At 45.6% G+C, this 22500-nt stretch overlaps 1 protein-coding gene across 1 annotated transcript in view; it reads right to left on the reverse strand.

Moving 5' to 3' along the window:
* Nucleotides 1–2403: 2403 nt before the first annotated feature.
* The window catches only part of LOC113813510 (microtubule-associated protein futsch), a 42789-nt gene continuing 22692 nt past the window's right edge, over nucleotides 2404–22500 (reverse strand). Inside the window, exons 7-12 of the mRNA XM_070141776.1 lie at nucleotides 16324–22500; nucleotides 13773–13876; nucleotides 7573–11057; nucleotides 6939–7068; nucleotides 6426–6570; nucleotides 2404–2560 (exon numbers count right to left, since the gene is read on the reverse strand). The exon at nucleotides 16324–22500 is cut by the window's right edge and continues 1074 nt beyond it. Coding sequence (XP_069997877.1) covers nucleotides 2421–2560; nucleotides 6426–6570; nucleotides 6939–7068; nucleotides 7573–11057; nucleotides 13773–13876; nucleotides 16324–22500 — 10181 coding nt within the window. The 3' untranslated portion in view covers nucleotides 2404–2420. The remainder of the gene's footprint in view (nucleotides 2561–6425; nucleotides 6571–6938; nucleotides 7069–7572; nucleotides 11058–13772; nucleotides 13877–16323) is intronic.

Raw genomic sequence — 22500 nt, forward strand, 5'->3', positions numbered from 1 at the left:
TATATATATATATATATATATATATATATATATATATATGATGCTAACGTGAGTACTTAACACAATATTAAGCAAAGAGCAAGAGGCAGCCCAAGGTCTCCAGTACACTGAGAAAAACAAAATCAAGGAGAAAAATAAATCAAGAATAGGCGCAGACCAGGTATGACCCCACCCCCCCCCCTCCCCCTCCCCCCCCCCCGAAATTGTCTGCTCGGGGCGTGGACGGGTGCCAACTTGGGTATTTTTGGGCATCCTCTCCCCACCTCCCCTCTTCCCTCCTCTCCTTCAGCCTCACATTTCTCTCCCCCCTCCCCTCCCCACCATCTCCCCCCCCCCTTGCCCTTCTCCCCCTCCCTCCCTTTCCCCCTTTCCTCTCTCTCTTTCCGTTCTCTCCTCCCCTCTTTCTCTCTCTCTCTCTCATTCTCTCTATCTATCTATCTGTCTATCGATCTACTGCTGCCTTTCTGAATCTTTCGGTGTTTCTGCCTCTCTCTTTATCTGAGCTTCTCTCTCCCTGCCTTAATCTTTCTGTCTCTCTTTCTGTCGCTCACTCACACACTTTCTCTCTCTCTCTATCTATCTATCTGTTATCTATCTTCTTTTATCTATCTCTCTCCCTTTCTCTCTCTCTCTCTCTCTCTCTCTCTCTCTCTCTCTCTCTCTCTCTCTCTCTCTCTCTCGTTTCTCTTCTCCCTCCCTTCCTCACTCTCTCTCTAGCTCTCTCTCTCTATCTATCTATCCCTTCTTCTTCTTCTTCTCTATCTCTCTCGTTTTTTCCCTCCTTCCTCACTCTCTCTTTAGCTCTGTATCTATCTATCCATCTCTCTCTCTCTCTCTCTCTCTCTCTCTCTCTCTCTCTCTCTCTCTCTCTCTCTCTCATCTCCCCTTCTCAATCTTTTTGTCCCTCGCCCAATATCGGTTTCCCTTTCTCATTCTCACTAACTTTCTCACTTGTCTTCTCTCTCTCTTTCTCTCTATATCTCTCTTTCTTCTCTCTCTCTCTCTCTCATCTCATTCTCTCTCTCTCTCTCTCTCTCTCTCTCTCTCTCTCTCTCTCTCTCTCTCTCTCTCTCTCTCTCTCTCTCTCTCTCTCTCTCTCTCTCTCTCTCTCTCTCTCTCTCTCTCTCTCTCATCTCTCTCTCACCTCTCTCTCTCACCTCTCTCTCTCCTCTCTCTCTCATCTCTCTTTCTCTCTCATCTCTCTCTCTCTCACTCATATCTCTCTCTCTCTCTCATATCTCTCTCTCTCTCTCATATCTCTCTCTCTCTCTCATATCTCTCTCTCTCATATCTCTTTCTCTCTCTCTCTCTCTCTCTCTCTCTATCTGTCTCTCTCTATCTCTCTGTGTCTCTCTCTCTCTCTCTTTTTTTCTCTCTGTCTCTAACTTTCTTGTATTCTCTCTCTCTCTCTCTCTCTCTCTCTCTGTCTCTCTCTCTCCCTCTATCTCTCTCTCTCTCTCTCTCTCTCTCTCTCTCTCTCTCTTCACTGTCTTCATTTTTGTAAATTTGCCATATATATTTTTTTTACTTTGAAAATAAGATAACATCAATATTAATAAGAAAGATGAAAATAAAGATAATAACAACAATAATAATAATGATAACAACAAAAAATAATAACAGTAATAATAACAACAACAAATAAAACAACAAATAATAATAATAATAGTAATAATAATTGTAATCATAACAATGATGATAATAATAGATAATGATGATGCTGATAATAATAACGAAAACAGTAATGATAATAAATACAATTATAATATTGATGGGAATATGAACAATAAGAATGATGGTAATATTAACAACAAAAGTAATAATAATAACAACAATTATCATCAATATCATTATTATTATCATAGTTGCTATCATTATCATCATCATTATCATAATAACAACAATAAAAAAATAATGATAATAGTGATGGTGATTATTGATGATAATAATAATGATAACAACAACAACAATCATACTAACAGCAACAATAATAATAAAGTAATAAAAAGTAAGGATGGCAACAATAACAAAAAAGCAACATAATGTAAAAAGAAATAATGTCAATTTCTAACGTATCTAGCATCAGTGATAAAAAGTACGATACACAGCATAGTTAATGATGGTAAGGACGGTACTCTCTTTGCGGTAATAATAAGTTTGATACATAGCCATATGGTAAGAGGAAATACGGTCCACAACCCCATGGAAACACTTGTGGTACAGACTTGGTAAAAGATACAATGCATAACCCATGGCAACAAGTGCGTCACAGACTTGGCACCGAATACAGAACGCAACCCCATGGCAACAAAAGGCATGGCACAGACTTGGCAACGAGTGCCATACACGACCTCACGCAACAAGAAAGGTAAACAACCGTATGGCAACAAGAAGTACGGCAGCACGTACAGCACGCAGCACTACTCACGGAAGGCGGCCTGGATGAGGCGCTTGTACATCTCCACCGACGCCTTCCGGTGCACCATGCGGTGGGTGATGGCCTGGTACTTCCGCCGGAACTCCTGCTCGCTGGCGGTGGACTCGGTCGATCCGCGGCGCCCTGGCAGAACGGGAGCGGGTGAGCGTGGTGGCATTGCGAGCTGCAAAGGTTCTGGGTGGCTGCAGGAGAGTTGCAGGGGCATTGGGGTCGTGGCAGGGGTTCTGGGTGGCTGCAGGAGAGTTGCAGGGGCATTGGGGTCGTGGCAGGGGTTCTGGGTGGCTGCAGGAGAGTTGCAGGGGCATTGGGGTCGTGGCAGGGGTTCTGGGTGGCTGCAGGAGAGTTGCAGGGGCATTGGGGTCGTGGCAGGGGTTCTGGGTGGCTGCAGGAGAGTTGCAGGGGCATTGGGGTCGTGGCAGGGGTTCTGGGTGGCTGCAGGAGAGTTGCAGGGGCATTGGGTCGTGGCAGGGGTTCTGGGTGACTGCGGGAGACTTGCAGGGGCATTGGGGTCGTGGCAGGGGTTCTGGGTGGCTGCAGGAGAGTTGCAGGGGCATTGGGGTCGTGGCAGGGGTTCTGGGTGGCTGCGGGAGAGTTGCAGGGGGATGGGGGGCGTGGCAGGGGTTGTGGGTGGCTGCGGGAGAGTTGCAGGGGCATTGGGGTCGTGGCAGGGGTGCTGGGGGGCTGCAGGAGAGTTGCAGGGGCATGGGGGCCGTGGCAGGGGTTCTGGGTGGCTGCAGGAGAGTTGCAGGGGCATTGGGGTCGTGGCAGGGGTTCTGGGTGGCTGCAGGAGAGTTGCAGGGGCATTGGGGTCGTGGCAGGGGTTCTGGGTGGCTGCAGGAGAGTTGCAGGGGCATTTGGGTCGTGGCAGGGGTTCTGGGAGGCTGCGGGTGAGGTGCAGGGGCATTGGGGTCGTGGCAGGGGTTCTGGGTGGCTGCAGGAGAGTTGCACGGGCATTGGGGTCGTGGCAGGGGTTCTGGGTGGCTGCAGGAGAGTTGCAGGGGCATTGCGGTCGTGGCAGGGGTTCTGGGTGGCTGCGGGAGAGTTGCAGGGGCAATGAGGTCCTGTCAGGGGTTCTCGGTGGCTGCAGGAGAGTTGCAGGGGCATTGGGGACGTGGCAGGGGTTCTGGGTGGCTGCGGGAGAGTTGCAGGGGCATTGGGGTCGTGGCAGGGGTTCTGGGTGGCTGCGGGAGAGTTGCAGGGACATTGGGGTCGTGGCAGGGGTTCTGGGTGGCTGCAGGAGAGTTGCAGGGGCATTGGGGTCGTGGCAGGGGTTCTGGGTGGCTGCGAGGGATATGGGGTGATTCTGAGTGGTTGCAGGAGTGTTGGGTGGTTGCGGGGGGCTTGTAGGGGTCAGTTAAAGGAGGTTGAAGATGGCTGTGAGGGATCGGTGTGACTCAACAGTGCTTGTGTGGTTGTAGACGTGATGTGGAATAGTAAATGTTGTGTCGGTCAAGAAGCAGTGATTTTGTGACCATGAGATGGCGGAGATTGTGTTACTGTGGAACTAGAGTGCGTCTATAAGACTTATTATAATCATAAAGTGATTGCGACACATCAGTCCTTAAATACATTATATACGTGAGATAGATTTATTTCCAGGAGTAATATACATAATGAAAAAGACTAGCAGAAGTTGTTCGTTTTTTCATAGCAAAGTTAGACATGTAAATATACTCTGGCCAACAGAAAACAGGAAATTCACAACATTGTGTCCTGCATTAAAATAACCCAGCTCTACTGGTATTTACTTTTAATAAAGAATATTACTTTACGTTCGATTTTTTCCCTCCTTGACTATATAAGTAACTTAGTCTCTGTCTTTTTATCCTCTTTTTTCGACATAACGTAATTCCTAACAATGCATCATCGAAACAAATGAAAGCTTTCATTTCCGTTCTAAAAACAATCTAATGCCCTGAAAGTTCACCATTTTAATACAGGAACAGCACTGGGAAAGCCAGATATAAATCCTTATTGAAAGGACTGTGACGCGAGTCCGGCCGTCCGTCTTTTCTGGGACTTTCCGCAGGTGGTCGGGAATGGTCCTCGGACGGGCTTAAAAATAGGTTTTCGGCACCACGCGCGACTCGACTGCAAAATCAACGCGATTCTCTTTTCGGTATAATCTGGCTGGCACAAAAAAAAAAAAAAAAAAATAGATATAAGGACATGGCGGTGGATCTTATTTCTGGGGAAGAAAATTTGGTCCGCAGTGTAGCGTGGCCAATTACAAGTAAATGTTGTGTATCTATATATCTATTTATCTCTCTCTCTCTCTCTCTCTCTCTCGCGCGCGCGCGCACACACACACAGACACGTACGCAGACTCTCTCTGTCTGTCTGTCTGTCTGTCTGTCTGTCTCTCTCTCTCTCTCTCTCTCTCTCTTTCTATATATATATATATATATATATATATATATATATATATATATATATATATATAATACATATAGGCGCACACACACACACACACACACACACACACACACACACACACACACACACACACACACACACACACACACACACACACACATGTATGTATGTATGTGTATATATATATATATATATATATATATATATATATATATATATATATATATATATATATATATATATCTATATATATATATGTGTGTATATATATATATATATATATATATATATATATATATATATATATATATATATATATATATATATATATATATATATATAAACGTGTCTGTGTGCGTGTGCGAGAAAGCGAGAGAGCGAGAGAGAGAGAGAAAAAATATATTCTTAACGCAACAACCTTCATTCAGCAAAATAACATGAAGAGCTGTTTTGATACACATTCTTTCCGGGGAAAATATAAAACGAGGCTTTTGGAACCTCCGCCGCATCCGTGGCTTTGATCTCCTTCCCAGAACGAGACTCATGACAGCCGTCGCCACGATGGTGCCAATGCAATCATTCCATCACGAAGGAAGGAAAACCGAGACATTTTACCAATAGTGACTTAAAAAAAATCTTCGGCAACGCGAAACCTGTCTAAAAAGTCTTTGGTAATTTCTTTTCCATCGTGAAAAGTATTATATTGTCCCTTGACAGTAAAGAACAACTGAACTGTAACTTTAGTAACAGCATCGATTTCGTCCCCCACTGCAGGAGTGTGAACAAAAGCATTCATTGTTTATCTCGAAATAAAAGCTTTCCAAACACCTTTTCAGTGGATAGCAAGTAAAGGCTGATGCGCATTGTAATCCGTATAAAAGTAATGATCATAACAAGAACGATTTACTATTTTGAACTTGGACTTGTAACTCGGTGCTATACCTTTATTTAGACATCGCAGGGGTAGGACTTCAGAAATAACTGATCAGTTCAACAAAACATTCAAGGTCACTGAAACAGGAACCACTCTGCTGGAACGCTAATGGCTGAATAAACCTTGTTGCTTCATATTATTTTCATCCCATAAAGAAAACAACAGCTGCACTTTTGGCACTGCATTCTGAAATATCTTTGGGTGAAGAACAAGGAAAATAAGCTGTTTAACTGGGGGTCTTTCACGGAAGCATACGAGTCCTTGTGAAATTGTTGCTCTCCAAAGGTCAAGTACTACTATCGAGTTTGTTTTTACTTAACTCATTTACTCTTACCACGCTCCGTTTCCTTTGCTTTGTTAGCAAATCGGAATGCTCCATCACTTGCTCGGCCAGATACTTCAACCCGGAGCACTGCAGTTCTCGGCCTTCCCTTAGGCATTCGCCTCCCTTGTTTAAAACGTTAAATAGACATAAATAAAATACTGTAAACACGCATGAGCCTCATGACGCTTCGAGTCAGTTCATTCGCTTCTTTAGACAGTCATATCAGAATGGTTTGGCTTTCTGGAGAATCTAATTCTATATTACAAATGAATGTTTTCTCTTTTTCTTGTTTCACAAAGAAAAGCCTTTTTCTGGCTCCCACAAATGAAAGAAACAAAGAAAAAAAGACCTACCCCTTTCCTCCACTGCTTCCGTCGCCTCGCTCTCGGCCTGGGTCTCGTCCTCCTGCTTGAGCGGCGGGTCGGCGGCGCCCTCGAAGCCCGGGATCCTCAGGTCTGGAGACCCGGATGTTGGCCGTCCTTCGTCGCGCTGCCAGACCTGGAGGGGGGGGGGGAGGGGGAAGTCAGGTTGTTGATTTCCTTTCTCTCCGTATTATTGCAATTGCTGGAAGTGCTGGGCTCGTTATCTTTATCATTTCCAGTAGTCATCATCATCGATTTTATATATTTACGTTTGATCATTGATATTCGCTGGAAGAGTCTAAATTGCTGAGGTGATTTCCAGTTACTCATGCACATACATTACGGCAAATACAACTATACACACACGTAGCCACTATCGCATACATACAAGTCCATACACACACACACAGACGTACAAACAAACACTAACTCCCACACAAACACACACCCAAACAAGCAACTGCACCCACAGAGTAACCCAAACGGATTCAGACAAACCCACACCTTGGCTTCCTCATGGGGCGCGACGTACACCCACGAGAAGGCTCTGTAGGCGTCCATGTACACGCCCATCTCGTCGTCGTCGCTGTCGTGTCTGGGCGCGTCTCCCACTTCCAGGCTGATGGGCGTGACCCTGGCGGAGAGCGGGGGGAGGGGGGGGAAGGCAAGAAGATTTAATTATGTCTCCAGATCGTCTAGATTCATAATGATAATGTTGATGATAATAATAATAGTGATATTGATAATGAATACGATATTCATATAATGATAGTGGTTATTGTAATCATTAATATTCTCTGTTATTTACTTTATTACTATTATCATTATTCTTATTGTTCTCCTAGTGAACACGTTTACTACACCTGGCAATTATTATCGTCATTATCATTATCAGTTTCATTATCACCTATTTATCTATACCATCATCATTATCATTTACATTTTCTAAACTACTATTCAAGATAGTGCCATTGTTGTCTGTATAATCAAATATATTGTCCAAATGATTATTATCAGCATAGTATCAACACTACCATCAATATTATCTAGAGCAACAGAATGATTATCTTCATTATTAACAGGTGCATTGTCCTCGTGCATGCCTGCACTCAAAGCCCACTGGGACCTCGTGGCTTACCCCCAGTCCCTCGAGAACGAGTTCCTCTCTTCGGACTTGGCACGATGACTGACTCCTCTGACTCGAGAAGGCTCCCTGTCAGACAGTCTGCGCTCCACAGTGATCGTGTGTCCTGCAGGAGGCGAGGGTCTGAGGGTACCCTCCCTGGACGCTGGTCTCTCTCCGCACTGCACACACAGGCTCCCCCTGGAGTCTTCTTCTAGTTGTTCTCTGCTGCCACTTAGAAACACGTTGTCAGACCCTGGACTCAGCGATCTCAAGGACTCTGCACTCTTCCTCGCATCCTTCAGGGGAGCGATAGTGAGGAGCTTGTTTTCTGGCAGCTGTAGAGGTCTCTCTCTTGAGGTGGGACTCTGACTGCCTGCCCTTAGGTAGCCTGTTACAGGTCCTTTGGGCTTCAGGTGGTCCTGACTCTCTACATTCCGTGTGAGGATTTCAGCGGAGTGTCGCTTTTGAACATCTGTAACTTCATGTGTGGAGCCGATGGATATTTCGCTAAGCCTTTTCTTCGGATCACTTCCCGATGTGTGGACGCCGGCAGGAGGGTGGCGCAAGTGCACTTCCTGGGAATGCATTCGAGAGATTTCGGTTCTGCTGGGGACAGTTTCGCGAACTGGACTTGGCTGCTTTGTTTCTGTCTTCCCTGGACTTTGACGCAATTGCTTGGGTGGGCTTCCTCTTATTTCTTCATGATCTTTAGAGGTCTCTATCGTTTTCCCTGGACTTTGTTTTTCACTTGCCTGCTTTGCTGTGAGGTCGCTGTCAGCGCCTGGGCTTCCAAATTTCTTTCCGCTGGCTTCTTTTGCCCTTTTCCCCGGACTCCGAGCTTTTGGTGGATGCCGAGGTAGATCAGAGCAGGATTCATCAGATGTATCAAAATCCAATGCTCTTTCGGGAGTTCCTGGAGTCCGAATAGGTGTCCAGTCTTCTAGTCTAAATCCTTCATGCATTGCAGGACTCCTTACCATTCCTTGTGGAGTAACTTCATCAGATTTACGTTTAGCTTTGTCATATTTTGCAGGAACTTGTTTTGTTTCACTTACTTTATCTTTTGCCTGAGGACTTTCGGGTTTCACCTTGGCTTGGAGGTCTTCAACACTGGCAAGGTCGATTTTTACAGACTTCTTGGGTTTATCAAACACTTTTAGTTTCTTTTCTACTTCCCCAGTCTTGAGGTTGTCAGGCACAGGCCAGTTTGGAGCCTCTCCAAACATTGTAACACCTGGAGGAAAGTCCAGTTTCATTGTCTGTTTTGCCTTTTCTCTCTCTTCTTCTGACCAAGATTGCTGGTTCTGTCCCTTTACTTCTGACAACTCCCCTTGCTCATTATCTTCAAAATACTTTGAATATCTTCTATTGTCGTCCTTAGCTACTTTACCACCACCAGAGTATCTCTTTTTGATTGCTCCTGTCTTGCTCTCCTCAACAGGCTTTTCTCTCCTTTTCACTGTGATTTCGACTTGAATTTCTGGAAATTGTGGAGGTGTTTCATCTTGAGGAGTCTCTTCGTCTGGCTCTTCTGCCTGAGCAGAGGTCTCTCGCGCTGGAGAGAGCCTCTCAGGTTTTGGTGGTATTTCTGGTTTAGGTAAAAATGATGGCTTTGGAGGTACCTCTGGCTTCGTTTTGACTTCAGGGAAGATCTTTTCTGATTCTTCACCTATAGAATGCTCAATATAATAGCTGGCTGAGGTGGTGGTGTCGCCATCAGGAGATGTGAGGTCCTGAGCCGTCTCAAAGTCACTAGTAACACTTAGGCCTTCAGTGATATCACTAATTTCTTGTGTCTCAAGTAGATCTCCTAACACCTCGCTGGCTTCAGGGCTAAGTATTTTGGGCGTTAAAGCTTCATCCTCATAGATGTCATCCATCTCTGGAGGAGAGGACACATGCCTTTCCTCATAGTAATAGCTCCTTCGAGCTTCCTGGCCATTCATGCTGTTTTCTGTGGCAGTAATGTAGTCTTCGGAGGTTTCTGACTGATCTGTCTGGTGCGAGTCTGTGCGTGACAGGTCAGACTTGGAGGTAATAGTATTGGTTGTGCCTGATACCGGGCTCCTTGACGTTTCTTGTTCAGTGAAATGACTGCTGGAGGAATCTGACTCGGGTGATGCAAGCTTCCTCAGATCATCTCGAAAATCCGAGGATTTGATAATGAATTGGTGTGGAATATCCCCAGCTCTCATTCCCTGTACTAAGCGCGCCATTATATTCTCTTCGATCACAATGTCTCCTTCAAATTCGCCTTCCTCCAACGCCTCCGACTTTATTGTCATGGAGTCTCCACTTCGGATGGAAGTGAAGTCACTGTCAGTGGAGCTGGCAATGGCCTTGTCCACTTCACTTGATGTGGTGCTAGTGGAGACCACGTCATGGGAACCCTCTGATATGACGTTTTCACTGATGCTTGTTGGCTCGTCCTCAATAGATGAAAGAGTGGTAATGCTGTGGACCTTGCCTGACATGCGCAGCCGAGGGAGCTCATCGTCCATGTCCTCCTCGAAGCTGCCGGAAGCAGGGAGGCTCTTGTGGCGAGTGGAGGGCGTGGTGGCTGCAGAGGAGTGGTCAGTCAGATGGAAGCTTCCGTTCTCCGAATCCGAAGTGATGACCTGTGACGAGGCTGCCAAGGCCCGCTGGACCACCGTAACCTGACTTTCGCTCATGGACTCCTCAAAGTGGTCACCGAACTCAACTGGACTCACAAGGTCATTGGAGGTGCCAGTAAAGGGTAAGGGCGAGCCTTCCCTCATGAGCAGGCCCTCGGGGATGCCACCACTCTCAAACATGGAGGTTCCACTCTCCCCAAGGGAGTCGGAGGACAGAGCGGCCAGCTGACTCAGGAGGTGCTCCTCCGTCCGGAACTCATTGGGGTCAAAGGTCTTTAGGTCGGAGTCGGTGGACACTTGGGACATCTTCCTCTCAGGGGAGAGGGAGGTTGGTAGGATCTCCTTGTGGAACATATTCTCGTGGAATTCCTCTTCCTCTTCCTCCAGGAGCGAAGGATGACTGAAGATTCTGCTGCGAGAGAGATCGCGGGAACATTCGTCGACACACTGGGGTTCAATAACCTCTTCCTCGTTACCACTAAAGCCATTGATGTCCACCTCCAGGTAGCCCGAGGCCATGCTTAGGGCCCTCCGCCGCTCGGAAAGAATCTCGCCCTCCGACAGCGTCTTCTGCAGTCTCCGGCGCGGCTTCCTCGGCGACGAATCAATGAAGATCTCGTGGTAATTCTGTCGGAACTTGAGCGGCGGAGGCGGCGCCGGGCCGTCCTCGAGGGGAATCTCGTCGTAAGGGGAAAACCTCGGAGGGCAAGGCGGAGGCCCCTCCGACGCGGCTCTGGAGGGCAGGGGAGGCTCGATAAAGTCGTCAAGGTCGTAGATCTCGTACTCAAGACCTTCGTAGTGCGCCGCCTCCGAGAAGCTCTTGATCAGCTTCCGGCGGACGCCGTTGCCGTTGGTCTGCGCGCCTTGGGACACCATCTCAGCCTGCAGACACGCCAAATCAGGACACGGCTTGTGCTCAACGTCAGTGCACACATATGCGTGTGTGTGTGTGTGTGTGTGTCCAGTGTATGTAAATATGAATGGATCTGTTTGTATTAATATTGTTCTTGAAATATATGCTTCATGCAAAGACACTGCTCCAAATATTTCGCTGTATCTCTCACTATATCTATATAAAGACAGCTAAAGTCGTTGAAAATATAAATCAAAAGTGCCACTAACTAGCTCCACATGAAAATGCGATGAAAAACACTATTTGACTAATACTTGATACTTAATTAAAACAGGATAAAGTTTATTACTATTTATGCCATAGTAATGATGACGATCGTTGGAAAAGGAAAACGAAAATATTTAATCTTACTGTACTTCACGTAATTATGATTAACATTATAATTATCATAAAATAGATAACCATTACAATCTTACCTATTATCATTATTGTTATTGTTAATATTAGCATCATGTTTAAGACCATTATTGTTGTTTTTGTTATTACTCTCATCATCATTACTATTACTACCATCCTTATTATTAGTAGCAGTAGTAGTATCAAAATTAATATTAGCAATATTAGTATTGATGATATCATTATCATTATAACTTCTCAAATAATGATCACCTTCGTCTATCATAATTCTATCATGTATCACTTACCAATATTATTAACCATCATCATCGTCATCATTACTATCGCCATTATTATTACATCCGCCAAGGTTATGGTTTTGATAGCGTTAATTAGTCTCTTGGTAAGTTAGTTAACAGGATAACGCGAAAAGTTATAAACAGAGGTGCGTCTGAGCCCAATTTAGATGCCATTAAATTCCGGATTCAGGGATTTTTAAAATGATTCATGAGCATCGCGAGGGAAACACGAACGCCGTCCGTGTGCTTGAGGTTGAGGTGATTTTGATGTAATCCTCCAAGTGAGAATCAGTGACCCTATTACCTTGGCGGAGGTATGCGCTCTCTGAGTGCTTCGTTACGTTTGTTATTATTATCATTATTACCATTACCATTATCATCATTAGTTGTATTAGTAGTAGTATCATTAACATTATTATCATTATCACCATCATTACATTTATCAATATTTTCATGGTTGTGAATACTAGTTACTATTACTAATACCATTATTACCATTATCATCATTTTCATGTGATGCAAATTAACATGATTATCATACCTATCAGTAATTATTACTATTACTATTATTATTATTATTATTATTATTATTATTATTATTATTATTATTATTATTATTATTATTATTATTATTATTATTGCTATTATCATTATTATTATTATTATCATCATTATCATTATTGATATAATTATCATTATCTGTAATGATAATAGTAATAGTAGTAGCAGTGTTATTATTATTGTTTTTTATCATCATTCATAATTATTATCATTATTATTATCATCTTTATCATTGTTAGTGTTATGATCAATATCGTTCATTACAATTACCTTTTTTATCATTTTATTACTATCATTGTCATTATTATCACTGTTGTTATAAAAATGATAATTAATATCATCACCATCATCATCATCATTATTATCATTATCATCATCATCATTATTATCATTATCATCATCATCATTATCATCATTATCATTATTATTATGAATACCATTATTATTATTATAACCATTATCATTATCATCATTTTGTTATTATCATTATTATCATTATTATTATTATTATTATTATTATTATTATTATTATTATTATTATTATTATTATTATTATCATTATTATTATTATTATTATCATTATTATTATTACTATTATTATCATTATCATTATTGTTATTATTATTATTATTATTATTATTATTATTGTTATTATTATTATTATTATTATTATTATTATTATTATTATGATCATGATTATCATGATTATCATTATCATCATTATTATTATTACTATTATTATCATTATCATTACTGTTATTATTATCATTATCATTACTATCATTATTATCATTATCATCGTTACCATTAATATCTGAATTATTAACATTAGTATTATTTTTATTATTATCTAAAATTTTCTTTACAATTGTAATTCCATTCTCATCATTATCACCATTATTAACATTATCATCAAGATCATCATTATTGATATCAGTTATTGTTGTAGACATTCATTATTTTATCATTAGTAGTATCACTATATTCATCGTCATTAGCCATATCAATATTATCCTTAAGATTACTTTTTCCTCATTATTTACATTATTTTTAACTAAAATTTATATTAGCATCTTTATTATCATTGTCATATTCAACATCAATATTATTACAATTAAAACAAAACAAATTTCATTATTATCACCATTATGATCGTTAAAAATATATTTTTTTATATCAAGATAATTATTAATAGTATTTGTATTGTGAATAAAAGTATCATTATTAATAATACATTATTATCATTACATTATGTAATCCAAGTAACATGATAAAGCAATTCTAATAACAAATATCTAAAACAACACCGGTGATAATAACAACAAAACCAATTAAAACACACACAAACACACACACACAAAACTAAAATAAAAAGAAAAAGAAAAGAAAAAAAAGTCCAAATCGCCTAAGACTACATCCACTCTCACAACCAACAAACAGCGACGGCGAAAACAGCTGATCGGAACGCCCGCGCTCCCCCCGTCCCACCTTTTCGCTGCGGGGACTCAGCGCCAGCGTGGGCAGCGACTTCCTCCCCGCGCCGGCGTCGGTCTGCGTGGCCTGCGTCCGCATGCTCGAGCGCTTCAACTTCTCTGCCGGAGGGGGGTGAGGGGGGTGAGAGTCAGGCCGGGGGGAGGGGGAGGTGAGGGGGAGGTGAGGGAAGGGGAGGGGGAGGGAGGGGGAGGGGTAGGTACGTGAGGGAGAGGGGGGAGGGGGAGGGAGGTGAGGGGGGTGAGAGTCAGGCCGGGGGAAGGGGGGAGGGAGGTGAGGGAAGGGGAGGGGGAGGGAGGTGAGGGAAGGGGAGGGGGAGGGAGGTGAGGGGGGTGAGAGTCAGGCCGGGGGGAGGGGGGAGGGAGGTGAGGGAAGGGGAGGGGGAGGGGGAGGGAGGTGAGGGGGGTGAGAGTCAGGCCGGGGGAGGGGGGAGGCGGAGGGGGGTGAGAGTCAGGCCGGGGGAGGGGGGAGGTGAGGGGGGTGAGAGTCTGGCAGGGGGAGGGAGAGGGGGAGGGGGGTGAGAGTCAGGCAGGGGGAGGGGGGGTGAGAGTCAGGCCGGGGGAGGGGGAAGGGGAGGGGGGTGAGAGACAGGCCGGGGGAGAGGTGAGGGGGGTGAGAGTCAGGCCGGGGAAGGGGGGTGAGGGGGGAGGGGGTGAGAGTCAGTTCGGGGGAGGGGGAGGGGGAGGGAGGTGAAGGGCAGGGGGAGGGGGAGGGAGGTGAGGGGGTGAGAGTCAGGCCGGGGAGGGGGAGGGGGAGGGGAGGGAGGTGAGGGGGTGAGAGGCCGGGAAAGGGGGGAGGGGAAGGGAGGTGAGGGGGGTGAGAGGCCGGGAACGGGGGGAGGGGGAGGGAGGTGAGGGGGGGTGAGAGGCCAAGGGAGGGGGGGTGAGGGGGTGTGAGAGTCAGGCCGGGGAAGGGGGGAGGGTGAGGGGGGTGTGAGTCAGGCCGGGGAAGGGGGGAGGGAGGTGAGGGGGGGTGAGAGGCCAGGGGAGGGGGGGAGGGGGGGAGAGTCAGGCCGGGGAAGGGGGGAGGGTGAGGGGGGTGTGAGTCAGGCCGGGGAAGGGGGGAGGGGGAGGGTTGGTGGTGGGAGAGACGGGGGTTGTTACGTGGGGGAGAGGGGAAAGATTGTTAGTTGGGGAGACGGGGGGGTTAGGTAGGGGAGAGAGGAGGGGGTTGTTAGTGGGGGAGGGGAGAGGGGTTGTTAGTGAGGTGGGGAGAGGGGGTTTTGTTAGGTGGCAGAGACGGGGGGAGAGTTGTTAGTTGGGTGGGGAGAGGAGGTGAAACCCTTCGTTAGTTGGGATGGAGGAAGGGGGAGGGTGCTTGGTTAGCTGTGAGAGGGGTTTGTTAGTTGGAAGGGGAGGGGGCCTTGTTAGCAGGGAGCGAGAGGGGGAACTTTGGTAGCTGAGGGTGGGAGGGGGGTCTCGTTAGCTGGGAGAGGGGAGATGGGTGGGGATCGGGGAGGGGAGTGAGAGGGGGAGTTGCTAGTAGGGAGTGAGAGGGGGAGATGTTAGTGGGGAATGGAAGGCAAAGCCGACTAGCGGGGGTGGGAGGGACTGGCTGTTTGGCGGGTCGTAAGAGGGAGTTGCAGGCGAGGAGATTTTGTTAGCAGGGAGTTGTAGAGGGTTGTCAGCAGAGAGAGAAAGAGGGAAGGAAGGGTTTGTTAGCAGGGGGAGAGAGGCAGAGAGGCGTGCTCATGGGCGGCTGGGGCAATGTGGAATGGAAGCTCCGCAGGGCTGGCGAAAAGCACGGAGTGGTGGCGAAGGCAGTGGCCTACGGCAAGGTCTTTCCGTTTCTCCCATTCGCGCCCTTTTCGCTTCTTTTGTCTTTTTTTCTTTTTTCTTTTTTTTTTTGTATTTCCCCCCTGTATGTTCTTTTGTTTTTACTCCAATATTCTTCTTCCTTCTGACCCTTTCTTCTTGTTTATCCCTTATTGCCTGTTTTCTTATCCGCTTCGTCTTATAGTGGTCATCTTTACATTTATCACAATGTTTGCCATTATTATTGCTACCAATATTATCACCCAGCTACTTCCTCCCTACTATCTATTCAGAAATGTCCGTAACTATGTCTGTCCCGTCATTTCATCATTTCACACCCTCACTGAATATGCTTCCAGCAACATCTACTGTGACTAAAACAGCTATGTCAACAGCCATAATAAACTGTTGATCTAAATCTAGCCTTTATCCTAAATACCTAAGGGGCTATTTAACATCAGCATGCCAATACACATACCAGCATAAGCTCTTCTAACCTAATAGTTTCACAGTCTAAGTGTATTACTTCAAGATCAGCACCTAGCAAAGGTCACGGTCAGTTTTGTCGTCTTGCGAGAGAGTAGGCTCGTCATCCCTCAAGAGAAGGTCGTTTTAGGCCGAGACACAGAGGTGTTGGTTGGGCAACGCGAGTATTAATTTATACATTGTTAGTCCTACCTCTTTAGTAAAATACAAAGCACACACTCCAGGAAGGTGTTATTACGGGCAGCCACAACACGGTCAGCTGGTGAGGTCAGGTCAGGTCAGGTCGAGGCAGGGTCTCGGGTACTGACCTTGCATCACCTCAGCCCCTGGCGGAACCGAAGTGCGGCTGGACTGGACATCGAGATCATTCTTGGACTCGACTTCGAGTTCTGAGGAAGCGACTCCTTTCTTTTTCGGGCCAGAAACCTTCAGCTCCGCTCCATGACCCTTTCGACGGGTGACCGGGGAGTGCGGAGGCGGAGGAGGGGGGGTGGTGAGGCAGGGGGGAGGAGTGAGAGATGGAGGCGGAGGAGGAGGACAACCATCGCCCTCAACGCGGACACCGGTAAAAGTTTTGCTTTTCCCTTGTGCTTCTTCTTCCCTTCCCCTCCCACTCCCTAGGAAGTGGAGGGAGTCATTGCACTCTCCTTCGGACACGTCCCCTTCCCCAAGAAACTCGCCGTCGTTGTAGTCCTCAAAGACCTGTCTGAAGATGCGGTCGACGGTTTGCATCTCCTCGATGCCTTCGTCCTCCCGGAGCAGAAGGTATTCCTCAAACGCATTCTGTTCCCCGCCTCCTTCTCCTCCTTCCTCACTCTCCATCTCGTAACGGCTCGATCCTTCTCCCTCTTCCTCATAGTATGACGTGTCCTCCTCCGTCTCGAGGGCATCAGACTCTGTCAAGAAGTCCTCCTCCACGGCCAAGGTTGCGCCTGCTTCTCCTGCCTTGACCTCTGGCAGAGGATTCCTCTCAGCGACTCGACTTGCGTCGCCCGCGCGTTTTTCACCTCTATTGTCTTTCCCTTCATTCACCTCTCCCTTCTTCCCTTCACCCCACTCATCAAGGCCCTCCTCTTCCACTTCCTCCGCCCATCGTCGAGTTGGAGGATGTGCTGAAGACTTTGATTCTTGATCAGCTGCTCTACTTTCTCCTTCTTGAACTCCCATTTTGCTTGCTTCTTTTATTTCTGTTTGCGGTACTTTCTCTTTCCCAGCTTTATTCTTTCTTTGCCTCGGCCGTTTCTTCTTCTTATCTTCGCCCTTCAGACTCACATTTTCTATATCAGTAACATGCGTCTCTTCACCTTCTTTCTTGTTTGCATCAATACCATCTTTCACTTTTTTCCTCTTTGATCTTCGCGTTTTCTTTTTCTTTGCCTCTTCCCCCTCTTTGCTACTAACATCTTTCCCGTCATCCCCCTGATCGTCTGTTCGCCGCGAGGCGCTGGGGCTCCGGTCAGCGCCATCCGCTTCTCCTCTCACGCCCGCGCCCTCTCTTGGCCTTCCCCTTTGCACCGGTTTCTGGGGCGGCCGGTAAGTGATCACGATACACTCGTCGTCGTCCTCGGCAAAGGTGTCCCTTGACCCCTCTGTCAGGTTGAGTGGCAGCAAGTCGCCCTCTTCCTTCCTGTTTGAGGTTGTTTCCGACCTTTCTTCCCAATCTTCGTTGTCAGTTAACTCAGGGTCTGCTAAAGTCTCTTCTGTCACTTCTTTGCCATCCAAAATATCTCTGGCTTCTTCTTTTCCTGTTATTTTCAACTGCTCTCCGTCGTCCTCGTCTGCCATGCATGATTCGCTCTTTTCTAATTCATCAATAGTCTCTACTTCCATTTTTGCTTTTGTAGCTTTCATTTTTGCCTCACCTTCATCACTATGATCCTCGTTTATTGTCTTTTTCTTTGTGTCCTCCTCTTGTATATTTTCTACCTCTCTCTCCGCGTCTTTATTAGTTTTAAACTGTGTCATATCATCATTTTCATTCTCATCCTCTTCCTTGGTAGAAACATTAACTTCTGAACTTTCTTCAAATTCTGGTTCTTGTTTCCCCATTCCTTCACTTCCCATTAGCGACTGAACTTCTTGTTCTACTCCTAGTTCTACTTTTGTTTCTTCCCCTTCTTTGTCCTTTATTTTCGCTTCGCACTCTAGTTCCCCCTGTGGGTGGGAGTTCATTTCTAGGCCATCACTCTTTGTCTCTGCCTCTGGTTCAGAAAAGTTAGCAATGGGTACTACTGCATTGGTTTCCGCCCCATCTTCTCTCATGGCCGCTGGTTTGTCTGCAATTCGGGTGGAAATCTGCACCTCAGATTCAGTACATGCTTCTTCCAAATGAACAGGTGAAGCACTGTTTTTATTGTCGCGTTTCATGTCCCCGACAACTGGCTTCCCTCCAGAAGGCCTGTTATCTTTAGCAGAAACTGCATTCCCATCAGCTGCTTCTTTGACAACTGGTCCTGGTGAAGCAGCTGGGTCTGTTATTCTGACTTGGGCATCGTCGGTCAAAGAAAAGTCTCCCTTCTCGTGCCTTGACCTTTTCTCGCTGAATTTCTGTCGAGGTGTTAAGACTCTTCTTCCTCTAGTTCCTCTCCTTCCTTCGTCCATTTCCCGTGTCCCTTTGGCTTCCCTCTCTGGCGCATCGCCTTGCCCTTCTGTGTGGCTGGCCGCCTTTTCTTCATTTGGTATTTTCCGTTCTTTATCCTCCACTACAGCTTTCATTCCACTTTTCTCTTTTAACATTTCGCCTTCGCCTGGTTTTTGTACCTCGGCTTCATTTTTTTCTTCGTTTTCTTCATTTTTTCCAATTTCTCCGCCTTCCTTCCTGTTCATGCTTTCCTTTTCTACCTTTGTTCTACCTGATTCAACATCTGGTATATTTTTTACCTTCTCTCTTACTTCTCCTTCCTCCCTCCCTCTTGGATCGACCTCCTTTTCCCTAGCTGTCGCTTGTCTAATTCTTGTCCTCTTTTCCTTCTTAATTCCTCCATCTTTCTCTATTTCCTCTTTCTTGATTGCATGCGTCTTATTCGCCATTTCCACATCAGGTATTAGTTCATCCTTCTTTTTATCTACATACAACTCTTTTAAAATGTCAGGTTTATCATCCTTTTGGCTCTTTGCCTTCTTTAATTCTCGATTTTTGGTTTCTCTTTCTCGTCTCGACTTGTCTGTCTCCGTGCCTTGGGCCACACCCACAGCCAGCTCATTGTCTGTTGTTCCACTGCTTTCTGTTTCCTCATCATTCACTTGTTGCCACATCCAGCCGTCTTTGGGTGACCCTGTCTTCTCTTCATCTCCGTCTCTTGCTAAACTTTCTCTCCAGGTAATGTCCTTTTTCCTGCTTTCTGAAATGTCTCTGGTTTTACCTTTGGCTTCCTCTCTGCCTGTCTGACTCTCGTCCTCCTCGACATTTTTGCATTCACGAGAATTCTCATTCTTCAGTAACTGCTCTCTGTACATCTTTCCACGTTTAGCCTGAAATTCTTTCATACTCTTTTCTCTTTCCTCCTCATCCTCTTCGTTATCATTTTTCCTGTCACTATGATCTTTACATTCTTTTCTATTTTCATGTTTATTCCCCTTTGTGCTTTCCATTTTTCCCACTGATTCTTCCATCCTTGTTTCTATATCTTTATTTTCTTCATCCTCTGTATCGACGAGTTTCTCTTCCTCCTCATATTCCTCCTCACTTTCTTCCTCCTGGTTCTGTTCCCTTTCATCTTTACCGTTTACCCGTTTTCCTTCATTCTCTGACCAATCATCTTCTTCCACTGTCTGGGTGCAAGAATCAACATGCTCAAGCTTGGATCTTTGGGTTTTGTTTTCCCCTCTCTCGCTGTCTTCGTCTTCTTCCTCGCCTTCTTCTTCAACATCTCCTTTGTCATCTTGTTCCTCCTCTACGTGGCTATCATTGAGTGCACTCTCATTTTCTGAGTTTTCCTGGCCGTATTCATATTCTTCATGATCACCATCTTCCTCATAGTTATCATTTTCGTTATTATTGTCATCTTTGTTACTTTCATCGTCATCATCATTATCATCACCATCACCATCATCTTCGTCATTATCGGCGGTTTCTTCATTATCTTCATCATCGTCATCACCCTCATTATCAACATGACTTTCGGAATCTTCTACATCTCTGTTATGAGCCTCTGTGAAGAGATGATCTTCTGTATCCAATTCATGGAATTTTCTTTCCTTGTGGTCTTCTCTGTTTTGCAGATGGTCTCCCTTGACTTCATCTTCTGTGTCTTCGGCTTCTTCTGCACCTTCGCTCTCTTGTGGGCCCTCAACTCCCTCCTCCACGCCACTCTCACAGGGCAAGAGACACACACTTTCATCATGGCCCTTGTAGGCCTCTGTGTAGCTACTCCTTCTACTGCTTATTTTCACCGTCACGTCCCCTGGAGACAGCCTGGTAATCACATGTGATGTAGTGTTAAAATCCTCTTCTGTAACTTTGTTATATATCCTGAAATCCTCATCTTCACTATCCTTATTCTGTGCATCACCATCACCTTCCTCACTGTCGCTAACATCTGCGTCATTTCCAGATTCCACCACCTCAAGGAGGGCTGCGGGGATATTCATATAAATGAGAGAGTCTGAGTGCCGAGGGGGTCCAAGTGACTCTGCAAGAGGCTGCCCGCCCTTGAAGTCCAGAAGAGAGAGATGGAGATTGTCGAAACATACAGGAATGACGTCATCAGTCTGCACCGCTACTGTAGCCTTCTGGGCCCTTCGAATGCGGCGCAGGGAACTGGTTCGGATGGAGACTGAGTCTGGTTGGAAGGCTGGTGGAATGAAGAGGCCGTCCTCAAGCTCTGCCTTTTCTTCTGTCTGAGTGGTTGCCACAGTTTTCCGCACCTTCTTCATTCTCCGGATGGAACTGGACATTGTGCCACTTCTTTGCTCTTTATCGTCCTTAGGTGCTTGCGCCTCAAGCTTTTCCTGGTCACTTCTGCCTGCGTCGATTTCTACATTACCTTTAAACTGTCCTACATCAGTGGGGACTGAGGGATTAAACCTCTCACTGCTATATGGCAGCTGACTGTTTTCTTGAGAACTTATTGCCTCGATTTGATCTTCAAGAGAAAGATCTGCTTGAATGCATCGTGACCTTCTCTTGACACTTCGTTTCCTGCGAAGTGATGTGACTTCTGGCTGGGAGGCGCCTGATTCCTTGTGCTCCTCAGCTACGGTGGGATTACTTCCCAAGGCAGTTATCTCTCTTGCTCTATCCCCCTTCCCCTCCACCTCCACCTTTGTTTCCTCTTGAGCACGCTGAGAGTCAACAGTAGCTTCTTCTGTTTGCACTGCAAGTGCTTTCTTCTTTATGCGTCTCACTCGCCGACCCACTGAGTCTGTGTTTGTCACTGTTGAACTCGTGTCAGTGCAATAGCACTGCTGCTTCTCCTCGTCCCTGATATAAGTAAGGCGATTTATCCCCCTTTCACCCTGATTTTTCGGAGGTAATCTCGGTTGCACTTCATGTTCAATATTTCCTGTCTTATTGGAAGCAGTTGGTTCAATCAGCTCTCTTACGCCTGTCTTCTTTTTTCTCTGAGGCGTTCTAGAAGGGTCTGACTTTGGAGCAATCTTCTTCAGCCTTGAGCCACCATAATCATGGTCACTTCTGGGATACTCATCGGAGGTTTCTACTTGTTGCGGCTTAGCAGTTGAAGGTCTGGAAATGCTAGTCTTGCCCTCATGCTCATTTGTGAAAGTATTCTTTGGATTTTCATCTTTATCTCGAATCACCAAATTAATTTCTAAGTGACTTCTTTTGTGTTCTGGGGCTTGGTTGCGTGATTTTCGGCCACCACTTGCAGCCGATGGAGAGAAGGCAGGGAATGCTTTCAGGTTTATATCATCTGTCCTCTGGTTTTCAGTAACACGTTGGGGCCATGTGCCGTATGATTCCTGAGTGCAGAGCTGCTTCTCAGGAGTAACAACTTCTCTTGCAAATCTCAACTTTTGATTTCTTCTGTTAGGAAGTGTTGCTGCAAGATTGTTGTGACCTCGAGATTCTGGTTCTCTCGATGCTTGCTCTCTGGCTTTGCCAAGATCCTCTGCCTGCTGGTTCAGAAACTCTTCAGCCATCTGACGCCGGAAGCGCAGCCGTCTCACCATTGCGTTTGTCTCGTCGTCCATTTGCATTTCTTGTTGCATTTCCTCATTCTCTTCTTCCTGTTCGATCTGTTCTTTAAGAATTCCTCTTTCTATTACCTTGTCGCCCATTTGTAGACCCTCTTTCCCATTATTAGAATTTTTCCTAAATTCCTCATGAATTTCTGCTACCTCATCATCATTATCATTTGGTGGACGAAGTACGGGAGGTTTACAGCTTGTCTGTGGACCATCTCTTTTTTTGCTTTCCTTTTCAGTACGGCCTATTCGTGAGTTCTTTTCTTCGCCCAGTCTTTGTTTCCCCTCTATATCCTCTTTATCTGAGTGCTGTGTTTTCCCTTTGTGTTTAACCTCTT

The sequence above is a fragment of the Penaeus vannamei genome, chromosome 28 (assembly GCF_042767895.1).
Source record: "Penaeus vannamei isolate JL-2024 chromosome 28, ASM4276789v1, whole genome shotgun sequence".
In the NCBI taxonomy this organism is placed as follows: domain Eukaryota; kingdom Metazoa; phylum Arthropoda; class Malacostraca; order Decapoda; family Penaeidae; genus Penaeus; species Penaeus vannamei.